Source organism: Rhinopithecus roxellana, chromosome 12, assembly GCF_007565055.1.
Source record: "Rhinopithecus roxellana isolate Shanxi Qingling chromosome 12, ASM756505v1, whole genome shotgun sequence".
Classification (NCBI taxonomy): Eukaryota; Metazoa; Chordata; class Mammalia; order Primates; family Cercopithecidae; genus Rhinopithecus; species Rhinopithecus roxellana.
Genome location: NC_044560.1, coordinates 103,695,480 through 103,717,549, shown reverse-complemented (window position 1 = coordinate 103,717,549; position 22,070 = coordinate 103,695,480). Strand labels below are relative to the sequence as shown.

The 22,070-nt window shown below is 49.7% G+C and overlaps 1 protein-coding gene across 3 annotated transcripts; it reads left to right on the top strand.

Moving 5' to 3' along the window:
• The first annotated feature begins 5,357 nt into the window (after positions 1–5,357).
• Positions 5,358–19,368, top strand: C12H19orf12 (chromosome 12 C19orf12 homolog). Of its 3 annotated transcripts, none has more exons than XM_030912633.1 (3): positions 5,358–5,517; positions 12,416–12,585; positions 18,096–19,368. In XM_030912633.1, the coding sequence occupies exons 2-3, from the start codon at positions 12,426–12,428 to the stop codon at positions 18,359–18,361; spliced, it is 426 nt and encodes a 141-aa protein (XP_030768493.1). In that variant the 5' UTR covers positions 5,358–5,517; positions 12,416–12,425; the 3' UTR covers positions 18,362–19,368. The 3 variants fall into 3 exon arrangements, with proteins under 3 accessions (XP_030768493.1, XP_030768492.1, XP_010354089.1); XM_010355787.2 differs by lacking the exon at positions 5,358–5,517 and adding an exon at positions 8,553–8,603; XM_030912632.1 differs by lacking the exon at positions 12,416–12,585 and having other exon boundaries at positions 5,416–5,517.
• Positions 19,369–22,070: the final 2,702 nt, after the last annotated feature.

The window sequence follows — 22,070 nt, the reverse complement described above, 5'->3', positions numbered from 1 at the left end:
CCCCTGCACACAACAGTCTTGACATAGGCATGGCCCAAGGCTGTTATTATTTTTTTGAGACAGGATCTCACTCTGTCGCCCAGCCAAAGTGCAGCATTACTATCACAGCTCACTACAGCCTCAGTCTCCTGGGCTCAAGCGATCCTTCCACCTCAGCCTCCCAAGTAGCTGGGATTACAGACACATGCCACCATGCCCGACTAATTTTTAAATGTTTTGTAAAGACGAGGTATTACTATGTTGCCCAGGCTGCTCTTGAACTCCTAGTCTGAAGTAATTCTCCTACCTTGACTTCCCAAAGTGCTGGAATTACACTCGTGAGCCACCGCGCCTAACCCGAGGCTGTTATTTTTATTTTTTTGAGACTAGGTCTCGCTTTGTCACCCAGGCTGGTGTGCGGAGTACAGTGGCGCCATCTCAGCTTACTGCAACCTCCGCCTCCCAGAATCAAGCGAGTCTCTTGCCTCATCCTCCCGCGTAGCTGAGACTACGGGTGTGCTAGAGCACACCCAGCTAATTTTTGTATTTTTAGAAGAGACGGGATTTCACCATGTTGGCCAGAATGGTCTCGATCTCTTGACCTCGTGATCCGCCTGTCTCAGCCTCCTGAAGTGCTGGGATTACAGGCATGAGCCACCACGCTCAGCCCAAGGCTGTTATTTTTATTGTGCCATGGGTGGACATGTATGTACTATACACATGCTCAGATTATAATCATCACAGCTGGCATCTGGTGAATACTTCGTGCTAGGGTTTGCATGTTTCCTTTAAAACTCATGTTGAAATTCAATGGCCGGCCGGGCGCGGTGGCTCAAGCCTGTAATCCCAGCACTTTGGGAGGCCGAGGCAGGCGGATCACAAGGTCAGGAGATCGAGACCATCCTGGCTAACATGGTGAAACCCCGTCTCTACTAAAAAATACAAAAAACTAGCCGGGCGCGGTGGCGGGCGCCTGTAGTCCCAGCTACTCGGGGAGGCTGAGGCAGGAGAATGGCGTGAACCTGGGAGGCGGAGCTTGCAGGGAGCTGAGATCTGGCCAGTGCACTCCAGCTTGGGTGACAGAGCGAGACTCCGTCTCAAAAAAAAAAAAAAAATAGAAATTCAATGGCCATTGTGGTTATATATATATATTTTTTATTTATATTATATATTATATTTGTTATATTATATTATATATTTATTTTATTATATATTTTATATATAATTATATATAATATATAATTTATAATAATATATAATATATAATGATATATAATAAGATATAGAGAGCCCTTAATTAAGAGCCCTCCCTAATAACTTCATTTTAACTTGATTACATCTGCAAAGACCCTATTTCCAAATAAGGTCACATTCCCAGTGATGGGGTTAGGACTTCAACACATCTTTATACAATTCAAACTTTAACACCAGCTGTCTTAATCTGTTTTCTACTGCTATAAGAATTATATATAATATATTATATATAATTCTATCTTTGTCCAAACTTGTATATGTGATATATGTTATATATCACATATAATATATAATATGTCATTTATCACATATAATATGTTACATATCACATATAATATATATCATATAACATGATATATATATTATATATCATATTATATATAACATGTCATATTATATAGTATATATTACAGTATATATAACATGTTATATATAATTAAATATTATATATAATATAACATGTTATATAATATATACGTTATATATAATGTTATATATTATATAACATGTAAGATATTATATGCTCTCTCTCTATATATTTTGAGATGGAATCTCACTCTGTTACCCAGGCTGTGGTGCAATGGCGCTTTCTTGGTTCACTGCAACCTCTGCCTCCAGAGTTCAAGAGATTCTCCTGCCTCAGCCTCCTGAGTAGGCAGGATTACCGGCATGTGCCTCCATGCCCAGCTAATTTTTTAATTTTTAATAGAGATGGGGTTTTGCCATGTTGGCCTGGCTGGTCTCAAACTCCTGACCTCAGGTGATCTGCTGGCTTTGGCCTCCCAAATTGCTAGGAGAACCTTTCAGCAGTCGTGAGGTCATGAGGGCTTTGCTCTCATGTGTGGATTAATGCTGTGGTCACAGGAGTGGGCTCTTGATAAAGGTGGCCCTCTTCCCTCTCTCTTGCTCCCTCTTTATGTGATACCTTCTGCCATCTTATCATGTAACAAGAAGGCCCACAGCAGATGTGGCCACTGGATCTTGGAATTTCCAGCCTCCAGAACTATGAGCCAAATAAATATATTCTCTTTATAAATTACTCAGTCAGTGGCATTCTGTTACAGCAGCAGAAAACAGATTAAGACAGCTGGTATTAAGGTTTGAATTGTATAAAGATGTGTTGAAGTCCTAACCCCATCACTGGGAACATGACCTTATTTGGAAATAGGGTCTTTGCAGATGTAATCAAGTTAAAATGAAGTTATTAGGGAGGGCTCCTAATCCAATATGACTATTAGAAGAGAGAAGTTTGGGGTGGGTGCAGTAGCTCATGCCTATAATCCCAACACTTTGGGAGGCTAAGGTGGGCGGATCACCTGAGGTCAGGAGTTCGAGACCAGGCTTACCAACATGGTGAAACCCTGTCTCTACTGAAAATACAAAAATTAGCCAGGCATGGTGGTGCACACCTGTAATCCCAGCTACGCGGGTGACTAAGGCATGAGAATCACTTGAACCCGGGAGGTGGGGGTTGCAGTGAACTGAGATTACACCACTGTACTCCAGCCTAGGCAACAGAGGAGACTCCTGTCTCAGAACAACAACAAAAACAACAAAAGAAGCTGCAGGGTGTTTGGGTGTGGCACACATGGCAGGTCATCCAGCCCTGGTCTAGGTAGGTGGCTTTAGCCTGAAGGAGCCATGGAAGTTTCAGGAGCTGGTGTACTCAGCCTTGGGAGAAAGTGAGGGCATAGAACGCTGGCCTCAGGGGCCCCGTCTGAGTTTTGACTCTGGCTGGCTGTGTGAACACCACCTGGTACCCTAGGGCATCGTTGGGCCCATCGGCAAGACAGTGTTTTGTCAAGGTGGGGATAGAACTGGATTTCCCACTACCTTGGGCCCATGAGGCTCATATTTGGGACTTTGGAGAAGCCGCTCATTTTCACATTCTGTAATGTAAACAAGAATAATCTAGATTCATACATATTACCTCCTTTTATGTTCAGAACAATCCTATAGGATAAGCACTACTCTTGTTGCCATTTCCCAGATGAGGAAACTGAGGCACGGAGACATGGAAGAACTTTCCCTCGGTCACTGTAAGCAGCCTAAAGCATCGCTGTGTGCTGGGCCAGTGCCATTTCCACGCCATCATGGACACCCCACCGCACGCCTTGCTTACTGTGCAGGAGGCCCCAGCTGCCTTTAGGAGCATGAGGCACCGTGTGCTCCATCTCTGGGGTTCAGAGTGTGTGGTCATGTTATGCCTGTATTCGTATCGGAATGAGGCCCAGGAGGCTGATGGGTTGCAGATTTGCATGCAATGGCGCGATCTCGGCGCACTGCAACCTCCATCTCCCGGGTCCTGGCGATTCTCCTGCCTCAACCTCCCGAGTAGCTGGGACTACAGGCGTGCACCACCATGTCTGGCTCATTTTTCCATGTTTAGTACAGATGGGGTTTCACCATGTTGCCCAGGCTGGTCTCAAAGTCCTGGCCTCAGGTGATCTGCCCGCCTCGGCCTCCCAAAGTGCTGTGATTACAGGTGTGAGCCACCGCGCTCCGCTGCATGAACTGCTTACATGCGTGCCTTCTCTGGAGGGCCTGGACTTTGAATCTTCTTTCACTCCCAGCATCTTTCCCTGCACGGGCCCTCTCCCCACTATCTCTGGGGGAGTCTGCAGGCCAGTTCTGCAATGTGCCGCCAGAGGGAGCTGCCCGCAGAGAAACGGGAGCGCCGCACTCAGGCCCCAAGAAGGCAGCAGGCTGAGTTCCCCTGGCCTCACTCAGTTCACTTTCCTTCTTGAAAGTCACCCAAACTCAAGCAAAAGCTCTGATTCAGGAATAAATGGGGTTGTTTTACCTCAGCCAAGGCCTGGGGAAGCTTGGTATTAACAGCCTTTGTTCCATTCTTTTAAGAATGGAAGAGTCCGTCCTCTGGGTGCCCACAACACCCTGGAAAGCAGGCAGAGTGCTGGTCACAGACAGAGGCTTTGAGCTACCGAGACCCTGGCTGGAGTCTGGGCCCTGAAATTTTCTAACCGGGGTGGCCTTGGGCAGAGCAGCCTGTGTTTAGAGCTTCCCGTCTGTAATACAGCAATGACAACCATGCCTGCTTTGCAGGGTTTCTGTTAGGATTAATTCTCTATAGAGAGCCCCCCAGAAGCCGCTTTTGGATTTGAGATGGTTCAAGACCACACCTTGCATGACAAGAGTGGGGACAGCTTTCCATAGGTCTCAATACAGTAGTATTCCTAGGCAGTTCTGCAACCCCAGCCTCATGCCCTTTGCACCTTCCTAAGAGGCTGCCTAGCCTCAGCTTTGGCCCCCATCCAAGAATCCTAGGAGCAAAGGCAGTTCTTTTCCTTTTTTCTTTTTTTAAGAGACGGTCTCGCTCTGTCTCCCAGGCTGGAGTGCAGGGCTGCAATCATGGTTCACTGCAGCCTCGAACTCCTGGGCTCAAGCAATCCTCCTGCTTCAGCTTCCCAAAATGCTGAGGTCACAGGTATGAGTCACCCACCCTGCCTAATTCTTATTATTATTTGTAGAGATGGGATGTCACTGTGTTGCCCACGCTTGGACTGCTGGGCTCAAGCAGTCCTCCCTCCTCAGCCTCACTGGCAGCTGGGATTACGGTCCCGCCTAGCCTGCTTCTCCTTGTGCAACCCCCAGACCCAGAGGCTCCAGAGCAGCTCTGGAACAGCGGAAATCTGGCTTCGGCCGACACATTCACCAAATATTGACACAGCACCCTTGACCTCCAGTTGCCCCGATCTCTCTTCCGCGCCCAGACTGCGGGGAGGAAGGGGTCCTCCAGGCCAAAGGGAGGGAGGTCTCCGGGAGGTCCCCGGGAGGTCCCCGCGGTCCGGGAGGCAGGTGCGCGGGGCCCGGATCTGATCGTGCGTGCGCAAGGGAGAAAGGCAGGGCTGGGCCTGCGGGAGCGCGGCCTTGCGGTCCCCGGGACTCCTCTCCGGGCGCCTCGTCTCGGTGCTTCACCCGTAACCCAAGCCAGGGCCCCGGTGTCAGCGGCGGGGTGGGCCGGGACCGGGGAGGGGGTGCCCAGCAGCGACCCCTGGGACCCCCTAAGGCCGTGCGCAGCTCTTGGCCAGAAGCCGGCCCGACGCGTGGCTTCCCGGAAGGCCCCGCGCAGCCGGAAGGCGGGAGGGAGGGCGGGGCCAGCGCCGGGGCCGCCACCGAGGCCTGCGCGACCCTCCGCCGGGCTGAGGCCGGGGCCGGGGCCGGGGAGCCGGGCGGGGAGCCGGGCGGGGAGCCGGGGACCAATCAGGCCCAGTCCGCAGCCGCCTCTGATCGCCGAGCGCGCCCCGCAGGCCTCGGCTCCCCCAGGTAAAGGTGCGCCCGGAGCCGGGGCGGGGCGCCTCCCAGGCCGCGCCCCGCGAGGGGAGGGGGCACCCCAAGAACAGGCCTGGAGGCCCGGTAGCGTCTAGGGTTGGGGGGGGTCCCCGCCCTGCCGGGAGCCCGGCCCTCCCAGTGCCGGGATGGACACTGTTAGTGTAGTCATTGTCCCTATGGAGAAACTGAGGCACGGAGAGGCTGAAGTGACACAAGTAAACAGCAGAGCTGGGACTAGAGTCCCAGGCCCTGGCTTGGTGTCACCCAGTAGTGGTGTAGGCGTGGGTGTGGTGGGTGGGGGTGGGGTGCGGGTGGTGGACGTGGTGGGAGTGGGTGAGGTGGGGTGGGGTGGTGGGTGGAGTGGGGGATGTGGGTTTGGCGGGGGTGGGGTGGAGGATGTGATGGGTGGGGGGCGGAGAAGGCGGGGGTGGGGTGCAGAATGTGATGGGTAGCGGTGGGGTAGCGTGGGGGTGGCTGGTGGGGCAGGGGCGGGGCTGGGGGTGGGGTGCTAGGTATTATAAATATGAAGGGATCCTGACAGGACTCCTGTGGGGCAGCAGAGCCGGCTGAGCCATATGGGAAGAAGATCTGGGCGCTAGTTTAGATTTGGTCAGGAAGGGCCGTTAATGATTTAGGAGGTGAGATTAGTTTTGGGGGTGACAGGTAGTTTGTTGAGTTTGTTTGTTTGTGACAGTCTTGCTCCGTTGTCCAGGCTGGAGTGCAATGGCGCGATCTCGGCTCACTGCAACCTCCACCTCCCGGGTTTAAACGATTCTCCTGCCTCACCCTCTCGAGTAACTGAGATTACAGACGCCCGCCACCACGCCCCGCTAATTTTTTTTTTTTTTTTGAGACGGAGTCTTGCTCTGTTACCCAGGCTGGAGTGCAGTGGCGCGATCTCGGCTCACTGCAACCTCCACCTCCCTCGTTTAAGCAATTCCCCTGCCTCTCAGCCTCCCGAGTAGCTGGGATTACAGGCGACGCCACCATGCCTGGGTATTTTATTTTTATTTTTTTTATTTTTAATAGAGACGGGGTTTCACCATCTTGGCCAGGCTAGTCTCAAACTCCTGACCTTGTGATCCACCTGCCTCTGCCTTCTACAGTGCTGGGATTACAGATGTGAGCCACCGTGCCTGACCAATTTTTGTATTTTTTGGTAGAGGTGGGGTTTCACCATCTTGAAATAACACCTGTAGTTCCAGCTACTCGGGAGGCCCGGGCGAAATAATTGCTTGAGGCCAGTTCCCCAACCAGCCTAGGCAACACAGGGAGACTGCGTTTCTAGGGGGTAAAAAAATGCAGGAAGGAAGGGGAGAGGGAAAGATGGAAAGAAAGAGAGAGAGAGAACGAAAGAGAGAGAAAGAGAGGAAAAGAAGGAAAGAAAAGAAAAGGAAAGAAGGAAAAGAAAGGAAAGAAAGAGAAAGAGAAAGAAAGAAATAGGGATACTTGGAGAAGCTTTGAAGTGACCTGTTTATTGATCAAGTAGGTAGGTAAGGTGCATGCTGCCAGGAGGGGCTGGGGTGGAGAGGGCAGGGCCCTGCTGTATGGGGGTGGGCAGCAGACAGCCCCTGCTCAGCCCTGGCCTCCATTGCTACACAGAATGGCAGGTCCGATGTGATCTGGTCTTCTGGTTTTTCAGGAGAAATCGGGAATCAGAGGTGCATGCAAAATCTCCTGATTTTTAAATATTGGCAACTAATTTGTTTTAAAAAAAACAACTATGAGCTAATCCAATCTAAAAATGTTTGCTGGTGGGATCCACCTACTGCCTTTGCACTGGGGTATGGAGAGGTTGGAGGTCAATGTTGACAAGAGCCAGATATAATTTTTTGTTAAAGAACAGGGTACTTGGAGTAGAGAGAGTCTTCCTCTCCCTTATCTCTTACAATCTGGTCCAAACTCAGAAAGCTAGGCTGCTGTCGGTGGGATGGGCTTGTCTCCATCTTTCTGTACCTCTCAGAGCAGCCTGGGCACCTGCAAGAAAGTGGGGCTTCAAGTTGTCATTTGCCTTCCCTGTGGCTGGCAGATGGGCTTCCTGTGATCAGGGCCTGGTATGTGGGCAAATCTGAGTGTGAAATAGGTGTGATACAGTGGAGAGGGGGGAGCCACACTCCCACCCCCTGAGGTCTGTCCCCATCCTCCCTCCTCACCCACTTCCCTGTCATTTACAGACAAAGGCAGTCTTGCGGTGGGAGAAGAGCAGGGTGGGCTTCCCTCAATCTGGCGAGCCTGGAGAATTCAGGAAGCTGAGCTTTTTAGCAAGGGCTCAGGAGGTGGAGTTACTAACCTTTCTTCCCCAGCAAGAGCCTGTTAATGCTCTAACTTCTGAAATGATTATTGCAAATAAATTAAACCTTGAATGGAGTCAGCCACAACGTCTCTACCCATGGTGCAGAGCTATTAAAACGCAGTGACTTCCTCCACCTGCCCTCACACATGCAGTGATAGCTGCTGGCCCTCCCATTCTGCAGAGCCCTGGGCTTGTGTCTCAGTGAAACCTGCCTCATTGTCTGAGATGTCACGGAAGTTCTTGGTCTCATGGCCAAATAAATCAAGGACGCAGACACTCCAGAGGGTAGGTTAGAGGAGAAGTTTAATAAACGAAAGAAAGAAAGCTCTCTGGATCAGGGAGGGGTCCCAGAAAGATGGGTTGCCATTTTACAGTGAAATGCAAGGGTTTTTATAGACAAGCTCGTGGGAGGGGTGCTTCATTTACATAAGGTGTGAATTTCTGAGTCCTCCACCCCACCCTTTCTAGTGCACATGTGGGCTTCTTAGCCTGAGTTACTACTCCATGTTGCTTATTTCTTCCTACTGTGCATGTATGAAAAAAGGTTGGGGGGCGGGGGGTAGAACACTCCAAGATGCCTGGTCCAGGGTAGCTCTTCTTATCCGTGCCATGCAAGTCTCTGTCTGAGTATTTCTTTGTTTGTTTGTTTGTTTGTTTGTTTTTGAGACAGAGTCTCGCTCTGCTGCCAGGCTGGAGTGCAGTGGCGTGATCTCGGCTCGTTGCAACCTCTGCCTTCCGGGTTCAAGCGATTTTCCTTCCTCAGCCTCCCGAGTAGCTGGGATTACAGGTGAGCACCACCACACCTGGTTAATTTTTGTATTTTTTTTAGTAGAGACGGGATTTCACCATGTTGGCCAGGATGGTCTCAATCTCTTGACCTCATGATCCGCCCACCTCGGCCTCCCAAAATGCTGGGATTAGAGGCATGAGCCACCATGCCCAGCTGTGTCTGAGTATTTATAAGTAGGGAGAGGACTGTGCTTACGGGGGCCCACCGTATGTCTGTATGTCACACAGGGGACCCCTTTCTGTGTTAGAGCTTGCCTTCCTTTTCTGTGTTTTCTGAAAGGGAAACGACCTCTTAGGCTGCTTTTTGTTAGAAGGGAATTCTGCCAAGGACCCTTGTCCTAACTATTTGCCTAATTGATTTCTCTCTCTCCTCTCACATTGATGCCGGCCTGGCTGGGCCAGGTAGAGTTGGAAGTAGCATTTTTGCAAGGACATCTCTTGAGCCTCTGTAGATTTTCACTTAAAGTCATTCGGAGCAGGTTGGAAGCTAGGTTTTTTTCTTGGGTAGCCAGTAAAGCTAAAGTGTTTATGTATCTGTTTCCTGCCTTCCTTCTTTCCACTTCTACATGCATTTTCTTGCTGTGCAGAAACTGTTTTGAGAGTGCAGACCCAAAACACCACTCCCAAAACTGCAGAAAACCTGTGGTGGGAGTGGTGTCCAGGCACTGACCTGGAAGCCAGTCTTGCAGACCAAGCATGGCAGGGCTCAGGGTCTTCACACCCTGGGAAAGGGAGGTTCCTTGCAGCCTCCAAAGGGGCCTTCCCTTTTTCCAATGTAATTGACAGATGAAAGCTGGATATAAACCAGAACTAAGCTCAAAGGTGATTAGATATTTTACACCAGGATTTTGAGCTTTTTGTAAGATTTTACTGTAAAATTATTTCCTTTGGTTACCTTAATATGTACTTGAAATATATCTCATTTTGTGTTGGATGTGGTGGCTCATGCCTGTAATCCTAGCACTTTGAGAGGCCAAGGCAGGCAGATCACCTGAGGTCAGGAGTTCAAGACCAGCCTGGCCAACATGGTGAAACCCCATCTCTACTAAAAATACAAAAATTAGCCAGGTGTGGTGGTGCATGTCTGTAGTCCCAGCTATTCAGGAGGCTGAGGCAGGAGAATTGCTTGAACCTGGGAGGTGGAGGCTGCAGTGAGCCCAGATCGTGCCACTACACTGCAGCCTAGGTGACCTAGGTGACGGAGCAGGCTTTGTCTCCAAAAAAAAAAAAAAAAAGGAAAACAAAATCTCTCTGTCAATATCTCTATCTATCTATGTCATTTTGTTTCAGGACCATGGTGACTGGATAAATCAGGTTCTGCCTTCTGTCTCCGCATTTCCGAGTGGCTTCTGCCTATTCAGTCGGGACACTGTTATAATGCCATTTTATCGTTTAGACATTTGTATGTAAACAAATCTTGACACTGGAATAGTGGAAGGGGGTTCTCTTCTGGGGAGAAGGAGGAGGCATTCAACCCGTCAGCAAGCAAAGGAGCTGGGCAGGGCCTGAAAACCAGGAGATCAGGTTTTGGGAGTTCCAGGGCACAGGGTAGTCAGAGTAGGGACCCACAGGCCTGAGTGCTCCTCCAGTCCCTTATGTGAGCAGGGCTTACAAGGCCTGCCCTCCCACTGCCTCTTATACTTCATGGGGCTAAAAAGACATATCTAAGGGTGTTTGTTTGCAATTTCTGAATTTGAAGACTGAGTAACGAATGTCAGAGTCCTGGGTTTTGCCTTCATGGGGTCTTGCTGCCCACAGTGAGATCAGAGGAGCACTTTGGGGGCTTGTTGGAAATGCAGAATCTTACCCTCCCATACTGGCTGCATCTAACAAGGTTTTCAGTGGTTCCTGTGCACTTGTGGAGAACAGGTCTAATGTGTACCAAAGGGGAAAAAGAAGGGAAATTTACAGGGGCAGGAGCACAGGATGCTCTCCTGGGACTGCAGAGAAGTTCTGAGAACCTGACTTTGTGGTCTTCTCATGGATTCATGGGTTTGTTCTCTGGGCTCAAAATTATATCCTAGGATTGGGAGAGCAATTGTACAGTAGGGACTTCTGCTTCTGGATCATCCTTGGGTCAGAAAAGCACACATGTCTGGGTGTGGTGGCCCATGCCTGTAATCCCAGCACTCTGGGAGGCTGAGGCAGGAAGATTGCTTGAGCTCAGGAAGTCAAGACCAGGCTGGGCAACATTGCGAGACCCTGTCTGTATGAAAACAAAAAATTAACTGAGCGTGGTGTTGCATGCCTTTAGCCCCTGCTACTCAGGAGACTGAGGTGGGAGGATCACTGTAGCCCAGGAGTTCAAGGCTGCAGTGAGCCATGATCGCATCACTGCACACCAGCTTGGGCAACAAGAGACACTGTCTCTGAAAAAAGAAAAAAAAACTCTCATATAACATATAACCCAAAGATATTAAGGCCAAATGTAGTGGCTCGTGCCTGTAATCCTAACACTTTGAGAGGCTAAGGCAGGATCCCTTGAGCCCAGGAGTTCAAGACCAGCCTGGGCAACATAGTAGTCATCTCTACTAAGAATAAAAATAAAATTAGCTGGGCGTGGTGATTGCACACCTGTAGTCCCATCTACTCAGGAGGCCGAGGTGGGAGGATCGCTTGAGCCCAAGAGGTCAAGGCTGCAGTGAGTTGTGATTGTGCCATTGCACTCCAACCTGGGCAACAAAGCAAGACCCCGTCTCAAAAAAGAAAAAAAGATAATAAGCAATAGAATCTATCCATAACTTCCTCAGTCAAGTTGCTGTAGCACCTGTTTCAATATTTCCACCTAGAATGAAATGGGAAGTGCTGGTGAGAAAGGGAAGTACTGCTGGAGCCTTGGGCTCAGCCAGAGCTCTGAGGAGACCCCCCACCTCGTGGCCCCTTTGATTTTCTCAGCCCTTGGGCTCTCTAGAGCCCATCCCTCCCTGCTCTGGCTCCAGCGTGGCACACATTTTCCCTACCCTGGAGGATTTTGCTTAAAGTCATTGTGCTGAAGGTTCACTTGCCCGTCCATCTTTCTGTCCATGTGTATCGCAAAGCCTGGGCATGCTTTCATGTATTTTATTCTCCAGTTGCTTTGTCTCCCTGCTTTATCTTGTCCCTGCTTTTAGTGTCCCATGGGTACAACTGTGTTGAATTTTAAGAGCAGTTGCTTAAGGCAGCCCAGTGTGTGCGTTAGTAACAGTGTTCGTTCAGAGCCATCCTGGGTCGGGAGCCTGCAGGCTTCCAGACTTATGCCAGGCGCTTCCTGCCCATCCTGCTGGCACCATCTGAGAGTCCAGCCTGCAGGGACTGTCTCCGTCTTAGAAGGGAGGTATCTGACCCTCTGCTCAGGGCCCACCGGAGGTGAGTGCCCGTGTAGTCACAGAGTCCCATCCCTTCCCCGGCTCTGGCTTGGCCTTAGCTCAGATGCCTCGTGCCAGGATTTCCCGGTCTCTGCTGGACGTTGTGTGCAGGGCATTCCCCGAGCCAGTGCAAAGGCCACTGATACCAGAAGGGTCAGACCACCTCCCTCGTGATGAACCAGCAGAACATGTGGCCGGGTTGCTCCTTAATCTGTCCTAAGTCGGAAGTTAATCAGAGGGCAAAGAAGACCTTTCACCCACTCAGCCGCTGCTATTTGCTTATTCACTAACTGCTGCCTGCCCTGTCTGTGGGAACTTTCCACCGTCTGGATGCTGTCTCATACAGGCGCTTGGAGCTGCTGTGCTCTCCTGAAAAGGGGGACCCTTCCTTAAAACTCTAGGAACTAGAGTGGCGTTAATACTCTTATGCTCATTAAAACTGTCCCTCTGAACTTCTCCCTTGAAGGCCCGCCACGATGACCATCATGGTGGAGGACATCATGAAGCTGCTGTGCTCCCTTTCTGGGGAGAGGAAGATGAAGGCGGCTGTCAAACACTCTGGGAAGGGTGCCCTGGTCACAGGGGCCGTGGCCTTCGTCGGGGGTTTGGTGGGCGGCCCGCCGGGACTCGCCGTTGGTAAGTGCAGGTGTCTCACAGAGACAGCCAGCCTTGGGGATGTCATAAAAGGGCCGTTGAAACACAGGGAGAAGGCCAAGCGCGGTGGCTCACACCTGTAATCCCAGGACTTTGGGAGGCCGAGGTGGGTGGATCACCTGAGGTCAGGAGTTTGAGACCAGCCTGGCCAACATGGTGAAACCCTGTCTCTACTAAAAATACAAAAGATAGCTGGGTGTGGTGTCGCATGCCTATACTCCCAGCTACTCGGGAGGTTGAGGCAGGAGAATTGCTTAAACCCGGGAGGCAAAGGTTGCAGTGAGCCAAGATCGTGCCATTGCACTCCAGCCTGGGCGACAGAACGAGATTCCATCTCAAAAAAAAAAAAAAAAAAAAAGGAAAAAAGAAAATAAACACAGGGAGAAACGAACTCGTACAAGTGGTGCCATGCATCTCGTGGGAGGAGTTGGTGGAGTTAAGGTTGCCTCTGGGAAATGTTCTTTGCAGATGTAATTTGTCCCGTCGGAAATGCAAGCTTCTGTGTGAATGTCTCAGAAGTGTGGGGCACTCTTGAAAATGGCATCTGTGTCATTTGGGCCTAGAGGCACCTTTTCCCCAGTGCTAGGATCCCAGAATAAGTATCAGAGCAGCAGGCCTCTGAAGATACCAGGGTGTCCTGGGTCCCATGGTGGCCTCCCTCACCCTGATCATGACTGCAAGGTCCCTGCAGAAAGGAAACCAGGGAGGAGGCTGGAAGAGGCCATGCACCTTCTCAGCACATGTGGTGTGGCCAATTCATGTGAGCGGGCTCATTCTGAGAGAGCTCCCCTGTTCTGAAAGAGACCACCAAAAGAACTGCCTTTCACCCCTAGAGGGCCTGCCCACCTCTACCACCTACTTTTTTTCTTTCTTTTTTGAGACGGAGTCTCACTCTGTCACCCAGACTGGAGTGCAGTGGCATGATCTCGGCTCACTGCAACCTCTGTCTCGTGGGTTCAAGTGCTTCTCCTGCCTCAGCCTCTTGAGTAGCTGGGACTACAGGTGTGCGCCACCACACCCAGCTAATTTTTGTATTTTTAGTAGAGACAGGGTTTTGCCCTGTTGGCCAGGCTGGTCTCAAACTCCTGGCCACAAATGATCCACCTGCCTTGGCCTCCCAAAGTGCTAGGATTACAGGCATGAGCCACTGTGCCTGGCCATTTTCCACCTGCTTTTATTTGAAAATCAACTTCTGGCAATGAATGAAAGTTTGGCTAATTTTTCCACTGTTCCTTGCAGCTAGGATGAAGTTACTTTCTTTGGCTTGGGGAAGGAAGAATTTGTGTGTCCTGAGCCTCAGAAGGTCTACCTGGCCTGAGTCTGTGGCTCAAACCATAGATGGAGTCAGAGAGCTGACCATCCTTCAGACCTGAGCTGGGCAGGGGCCAAGCAAGGCCTCCTGGTGGCTTCTAGGTGGCTTCAGGGACCTGCTTCTGTTTAACAGAGATTCTTATGATGACTTATTTTTCACATCAGGCACGGCACATATTTGCCACATGCCCACTCTGTGCTGGCCAGCCTGAGCTGGGGACATGGGGCGTGGAGAGCTTACCATCTGGTGGAGATCCCTTCTGTGTGGCATGTAGTCTCCATGCTCACAGGTGGGAGAGAGAAGTGCTTTTCTGCTGAGGTTGACTTCCGTTCCCCAGCTCGCTGGTGGGGTTCCTGCTCTGTGCTTCCCTTCTGTAGTGGGATTGACATTCAAGGATATTTCGTTAAGCTGAGGCTCACACTGGGGAGAAAAATTAATGTGTGGGTGGGCCCAGACCTTCCCTCTCCATATTTCCTTTCCAAACTCCATGAATTAGTGAGGCCTGACTTCAGCATCTTGCCATCTGAGAAGGAACCGGAGATGGGGGAGACAAAACCGTTTCCTTCTTCCTCTGTGACACTCTGCATCTGTGCCCCCACCTCCATCAGTGCTCAGGGGAAGGCTTTGGGGATCATTTTATCATGTAGCTGTGCCCAGATGCTATTTTGGGAGCACATATTTTATTCAGATTGAGTAAAAGCTGGTGGAGAACAGGATGTCCACTAAGAGAGCCCGGGGGATTCACTACTTCCAGCCCCTGTTCACGGGTGGGAGCATCATTTTACCCTGAAAACAAAGGAATTTTCTCCTCTCCAAAGAGCCAGTAATTTGCTGGTCGATATTCCTGGCGACTTTTTGCATTAAGTGCTGCTCTAAATCAAATATTGATGTTCTCATAAAGGTTTAGTGCACATGAGTGCAACTCTTGTCGACTCTGAGCATTTCACTGGTGTCATGGGGAAAAGTTCAGTAAAACTTGTAAATTAGCTGGCTTTCCCTCCCCAGAATGTGCCTTTCTTTTGCAGAGGAGATGAACCCTGTCTGCGTGTCGCATTCAGCCTCTGGGATATGGGGCTGGCCCCAGCTGCGTACCTGGGGTGGTGTCTGCTCCAGAGGCCTCGGTGCTTGGCTTCCAGAAGCAGCAAGCACTGGTTTTGCTGCCTGTCGTCTGAGTCCAGCCAGCCAGTGGGTTCTCTCTGGCCTGGGCTGCATTTTTGAAAGAAACTTTTCATTTTGCAATAATGTTAGGTTTACAGAGAAGTCGCGAAGATAGTACAAAGGATTCCCGTATGTCCTCCACCCAGTTTTGGTTCTCCTACTGTTCATGTATATTACTGTATGCTTGTCAAAACTAAAACCGGCTGGGTGCAGTGGCTCATGCCTTTGTAATCTCAGCACTTTGGGAGGCTTGAGGTTGAAAGATCGCTTGAGCCCAGCGGTTTGAGACCAGACTGGGCAACATAATGAGACCCTGTCTGTACAAAAAATTAAAAAAAATAAATTAGCCAGGCATGGTGGTGCAAGTCTGTAATCCCAGCTACTTGGGAGGCCAAGGTGGGAGGATTGCTTGAGCCTAGGAATTTGAGGCTGCAGTGAGGTATAATCATACCACTGCACTCCAACCTGGGTGACAGAGTGAGATTCTGTCTAAGAAAAACAAACAAACAAAGAAAACCTAAAACACCAACGAATATGTTACTATTAACCATTCTCCAGACTTGATTTGGGTTTCACCAGTTTCTGCATTAATGGCCTTTTTTTTTTTTGGCTTCGGGATCCAGTCTAAGACACCACATTGCATTGAATTGCCTGCTTTCTTAGTCTCCTCTGGCCTTTAACACTTTCCTCAGACTTTCCTTGTTCACGACCTTGATAGTTTTGAGGAATACTGGGCAGGTATTTTGTCGAACATCTCTCAGTTTGAATTTGCCAGATGTGTTTAGGATGGGACTGAGTTAGGAGTCTTTGGAGGCATGCCTGGGAGGTGATGTGCCCCTTCCCTTCTCTTGCATTAATTCTGGGTGTATATGACATTCACATGATGGCATCAGTGATGTTGACCTTGAACACTTGGTTAAGGGCATGTTTGCTGGGTTTTTCCATTACAAAGTTTCTCTCTCCCTTTCCATACTCTGTCTGTTGAAAGTGAGTCACTAAGTCTAGTGGGCTTCATCTTTAAATATCTGATTGGTGATATTTAAAAATCACGAGGTGTTTTAAAGATACAAATCTGGTATTTTGTGTGGTAGCAATGAACTGGCGTGAAGTGCCACTGCCACCTAATAGGAACCAGGTCATCCAGGTCTTCTGTGTCCTGGGCCTCAAAAGGTCTATGCAGTTCAAGGCTTGGTTGGCCCAGACTGTAGGCTGGGATGAAATCAGAGCCTGCCACCCATCCGACCTCAGCAGAGGAGGGACCACGTAAGGCCCACCCACCCCCTCACTCTTCTTAGTTCCTCCCTAGCTCTTGGAGGCACTTGACTTTGGACCCCTTCCCTGGGGCACCTTCACTTCCTCTGCACCATATCCTGCACGTGGCCTCTTCAGCTAGAACTTTCCATGGATACAAGGTCTTTAAGTCCCAGAATAGCATGACCTAACCTTGGCAATGAGTTTACATTTAAAAATAATGTTTCTGCCCTTTTAGGGTGGCAGAAGTAGAAATAGTAAACTACCTTAGATTCGTTGTTTATTTTTATTTTTATTTTTTTTGAGATGGAGTCTCACTCTGTTGCCCGGGCTGGAGTGCAGTGGCGCAATATCGGCTCACTGCAACCTCTGCCTCCCAGGTTCAAGTGATTTTCCTGCCTCAGCATCCTGAGTAGCTGGGATTACAGGCACCCACCACTATGCCTGGCTAATTTTTTGTATTTTTAGTAGAGACAGGGTTTCACCATGTTGGCCAGGCTAGTCTCGAACTCCTGACCTCGTGATTTGCCCACCTCAGCCTCTCAAAGTGCTGAGATTACAGGCATGAGCCACTGCACCTGGCCAGATTTGTTATTTATCATTGTACAACTTGGAGGGGTTCTGTGAAAAGCACTGCTTCAAGAGGAAAGAGCCTCCTTATCTGTCCCCAGGTCCTTTAACCACGTGGGCTCACTGGAGATTTCGTAAGTTCAGGGGCAAGGAGCGTATCAGCTGCCTAGTGGAGGAAATTCAGTCTCACCACTGAGATGGTTTCTTTTTTGAAGACAGAGTCTTGTTCTGTTGCTCAGGCTGGAGTGCAGTGGTGTGCTCTCGGCTCACTGCAGCCTCCACCTCCCGGGTTCAAGTGATTCTCCTGCCTCAGCTTCGGAGTAGCTGGGATTACAGGCGTGTGCCACCACGCCCAGCTAATTTTTGTATTTTTAGTAGAGATGGTGTTTCACCGTATTGACCATGCTGGTCTCAAACTCCTGACCTCAGGTGATCCACCTGCCTTGGCCTCCCAAAGTGCTGGTATTACAAGCGTGAGCCACCGCATCCAGCCCGAGATGGTTTCTCTTGAAAATGCATTTGTGGCTGGTCACAGGGCCTCACGCCTGTAATCCCAGCACTGTGGGGGCCTGAGGTAGGCAGATCATCTGAGGTCAGGAGTTCGAGACCAGTCTGGCCAACATGGTGAAACCCCGTCTCTACTAAAAATACAAAAATTAGCCAGGTGTGGTGGTGTGCACCTGTAATCCCAGCTACTCAGGAGGCTGAGGTGGGAGAATGGCTTGAACCCGGGAGTCAGAGGTTGCAGTGAGCTGAGATCGTGTCATTGCACTCCACCCTGGGCAACAGAGCGAGGCTCGGTCTAAAAAAAAAGTGCATTTGTTTCTCAGCCTTCTCCTTTGTGATGAGAGAGGGATTTTTGCAGTAAGCCCAGGAACCTCCATCAGGTCATGAAGAAGATCTTAGTGGGCCCAGCACTGAGGTGGGAGATGGGGCAGGCAGGCATCATTTTGCATCCCTAAAAATGTGGAGCTTAGGGAATGCGTGTTGGGTGTCAATTATCGGAGCCAAATGGACAGAAGACTGCATAAACCTTTGCCCTCCACACTGGCTGGCGGAGCAGGCGTGACACCGAGCCCGCTCTGGCTCGCTCATGAATGCGCCTGCTCATGGTGATGGTGATGTGCACTCAGTGGGAACTTAATTAAGGCCATCGCTTATGAGTAAGACCCCACTAATTGAACAATTCCTTGTTTTCTAGGGGGGGCTGTCGGGGGGCTGTTAGGTGCCTGGATGACAAGTGGACAGTTTAAGCCAATTCCTCAAATCCTAATGGAGCTGCCCCCTGCCGAGCAACAGAAGCTCTTTAAGGAAGCCATGGCCATCATCAGGCACCTAGAGTGGATGGATGCTGTGCAGCTGACTGCGCTGGTCATGGGCAGCGAGGCCCTGCAGCAGCAGCTGCTGGCCATGCTGGTGAACTACGTCACCAAGGAGCTGCGGGCCGAGATCCAGTACGATGACTAGGCCGTGCCTCTGGGGAGGTGGGGGTCCCCTTTAGATGACTCTGTGACTCTGAAGAGGTGGCTTGGGAGTTGGGAGAAGCCCAGTGGATGCCCCTGGGGAATCTCCACGTCATCAGTGTATTACTAGCAACGTCCTGCTGGAGAGCCCACCGCTGTGCAGTGTCACGTTCCAGACATTACTTATGAAGCAGCTTGTGTTGGTGGCATGTGCACTGGTGTGCCATGACAGCCCTCTGACTGCCCCCCGGTGAAGAGTAAAAGCCTCAGAGGCATCTGCTGAGTCCTCTCACCTGTGTGGGTCTGGGGAAGTGATCATGCTCAGTGACGGTCTGACTGTACCTCGTCCTCCCCTGGGGGCCTTCTCATCTTGGGAGATGACTCCTCTTCCAAGCACCTGCTGCAGGACTGGATCCCACCCCCCTGCAGGCCCCGGGGTCCCAGGGCCTTGGAGCGGCCCATGCTGGAATCATGTTTACCTCCTAGTGCAGCCCTCCCCTACCCAGGGACTGCTGAATGGCCCCGTGGAGGGGACAGGCGGCCTGCTGAGTGAAGCCTCAGATACCAAGTGGACTTGACCTCGACCCCACTAGGCCGCACACCTAGACTCGCCCTGCCAGGGCCTCACTCTTCCCATCTGAAAAGTCATGGTAGTTCTTGAGGTTTATTTCTCAAATGAAATATTTTTAGTAGAAAGTACAGGCGTATCTTGGAAATATTGTGGGTTCAGTTCCAGACCACCTCAGTAAAGCCAACATCACAGTAAAGCAAGGAAACACATTTTTTTGGTTTCCCAGTGCATATAAAAGTCATGTTTACTCTATATTGCAGTCCATTAAATGTGCAATAGCATTATATTTAAAAAATGTACAAACCTTAATTTAAAAATATTTATTGTTCAAAATGCTGACACAGAGACACAAAGTGAGCACATGGCTGTTGGAAAATGGTGCCAAATAGATTTGCCTGATGCCGGGCTGCTACAAACCTTCAATTAAAAAAAAAAACACAGGCGAGGCGCGGTGGCTCACTCCTGTAATCCCAGTACTTTGGGAGGCTGAGGCGGATGGATCACGAGGTCAGGAGATTGAGACCATCCTGGCTAACACAGTGAAACCCCGTCTCTACTAAAAAAAAACCAAAAAATCAGCTGGGCGTGGTGGTGCTCACCTGTAGTCTCAGCTACTTGGGAGACTGAGGCAGGAGAATTGCTTGAACCTGGGAGGCAGAGGTTACAGTGAGCCAAGATGGTGCCACTGCACTCCAGCCTGGGTGACAGAGTGAGACTCCGTCTCCAAAACAAAAACAAAAACAGTATCCACAAAGCATCGTAGAATGAGGTATGCCTGTACTGCTCTTTCTGAAGTGGTGTGATATAAACCATCTCTAAGAAATGTTTCTCCCCTAAAGATTTCCCCAGAACAATCAGCTCTCTGTAACTGTGGGCTCCACGTCTGGATCCAACCAGCCTCGGATAGAAAATATTTGAAAAAAAAATTGCATCTGTACTGAACACGTACAGACCTTTTTTCTTGCCATTATTCCCTAAATGATATGGTTTAGCATACATAGCATTTATAGCGTATTTGGTATTATAAGAAATCTAGAGATGATTTAAATTATACAGGAAGGTGTGCATAGGTTATAAGCAAACACTATGCCATTGCCCATCAGGGACTTGAGCATCCTCAGATGTTGGTGCCTGAGTGTTGGGGTTGCAGTCCTGGAACCCATCCCCCATGGATACTGAGGCATAGCTGTACTGTGTGTTTTCACTTTGCTTTCAGAACTACAACTTGAATGTGATCGATTACAATAAATGTTTTTCTAAAAAGTCATTTTCCCATATATTATGTGTAAAGTACCTCTAACATTCAAAGTCTTACAAATGGAACAGGAGGGAAGGTACCACATTTGTGGCTTTAAAGAATGCAGGAGTAGGTCAGGAGAGGTGGCTCATGCTTGTAATCCCAGAGCTTTTGGGGGCCACAGTGGGAGGATCACTTGAGGCCAAGGGTTTGAAACTACCCTGGGCAATATAGTGAGACCTCCATCTCTACAAAAAATGTTATTTCTTGGTCCCCAGGTCCTGGGGCAGGGCAGGGACTCGGGGGTCTCCTCTCAGTTCCCTGGAGGCTTGGAGGGAGGCACTTCTGCTGAGGCCCGGGTTAGAGGAAAGCTCAGTATCCCAGCACCTCTATGTGTGTAAGGACTTCAGGGTGAATTATAACCCATGGTGATTAAGGAAGGGCCGAGCCTTTCTCTTCCAGAGCGATTGCTCTTCCGCTGGCCTCGTCTAGCACAAATCAGGTGCCCTAGCACAGGCCACACTCCTGGAGTTAATGAAGCCACTTTAATCATTTTTGTGCCACTTAAGTTGATGGGGGACAGGCTAGCGGTGGGAAGGAGGGGTTGTCTGTCTGTGAAAACTGAGTGTGGCATTTCTTGTTAAACTGATCATTCCTGCTCTTCTCGCAAATAAGTCCTTCATATGGTCCCTAGAACTAAAAGTGGGAAATCAGAGCATGCCCCCTCCCAATTTTGTGTAGCTTTAGTGGGCTCTAAAGTTGCCCTGTTTTTAGTGTAAGGGAAAAAACATTGATTTGCAGACAGCATGAGAATGAAACCTCAACACAGATGTTTGGTTCAGTGCTTCAAAGTTGGGGGACACTTTTTCCACATTGAACAAATGCCAACTTCTCCAGTTGCTTACAGCGAATTCTCCTGGAACAATCAGGGCTGAAATCGAGTTCCCTTTGTTAGGCGATTGGGCCCCACTCATTCGTACTCGTGCATGACGTCCTGATCTGTGTCAGGCCTAGGGGACACAGATGGTCCCAGCTCAGAGGCCCAGTGTCCACTGCAGCCCCTCCCACAGCCTGTCCACCCCTACCGCAGGGGAAAATGCCCAGGGAGGAGATGGTTCAACTCCTGACCAGTTTTGTGTCTGATGGAGCAGGGCTTGCTGAGTGAAGATGCTGGGACTAGCTGGGTCCTGGGGTGACTTGGAGGCTTTGGGCCTAAAAGGGCAGCCTGAACCTGGAGTCTCATCTCCCCCAGGAGCCGAAAACACTTTTCTTGATTTCCCCCAGGAAATCAAGCTGCTGCTTCTCAACTCCTGTGGTTTTAGTATTTATATATCTGCATCTTCTTTGTAGAAATTTATTTATTTTTGAATAAGTAATACCTGCCTGGTACAAAATTTAAAAGGTACAGGAGGGTGCAAGCTGTAAGGGAAGGCCTTCTCCCACACCAACCCCAGAGGCAGCCACTGTTACCAATTTCATGTGTATTCCTTTAATTCTGTTTTGAATTAAGTCTCTGAAAACTGTTCATTTCCTTTTGTCAGTATTTCTTGCCGAAAAACTAGAAAAACCCAGAAAAGTATAATGAGATAAAACCCACAAATTCCCCACCCAGAAAACTGCTGGTAACAGATCTGGTGTCTTTCCTGCAATTGTTTTAGTGCTATGTGTGTGTATTTCTTTTTTTCTCTTTCTTTTTTTTTTTTTTTTTTGAGATGGAGTCTCGCACTGTCGCCCAGGCTGGAGCGCAGTGGCGCAATCTTGGTTTACTGCAAGCTCTGCCTCCTGGGTTCAAGCCGTTCTCCTGCCTCAGCCTCCCGAGTAGCTGGGACTACAGGCACCCACCACCATGCCCGGCAAATTTTTTTTTTTTTTGGTATTTTTAGTAGAGATGGGGTTTCACTGTGT

Bases quoted from the DNA above. Each gene is read 5' to 3' on its own strand.
- C12H19orf12 (XM_030912633.1), top strand. From the start codon at position 12,426: ATGACCATCATGGTGGAGGACATCATGAAGCTGCTGTGCTCCCTTTCT. The intron at 12,586-18,095 runs GTAAGTGCAGGT...CTTGTTTTCTAG, and splicing joins CCCGCCGGGACTCGCCGTTG to GGGGGGCTGTCGGGGGGCTG.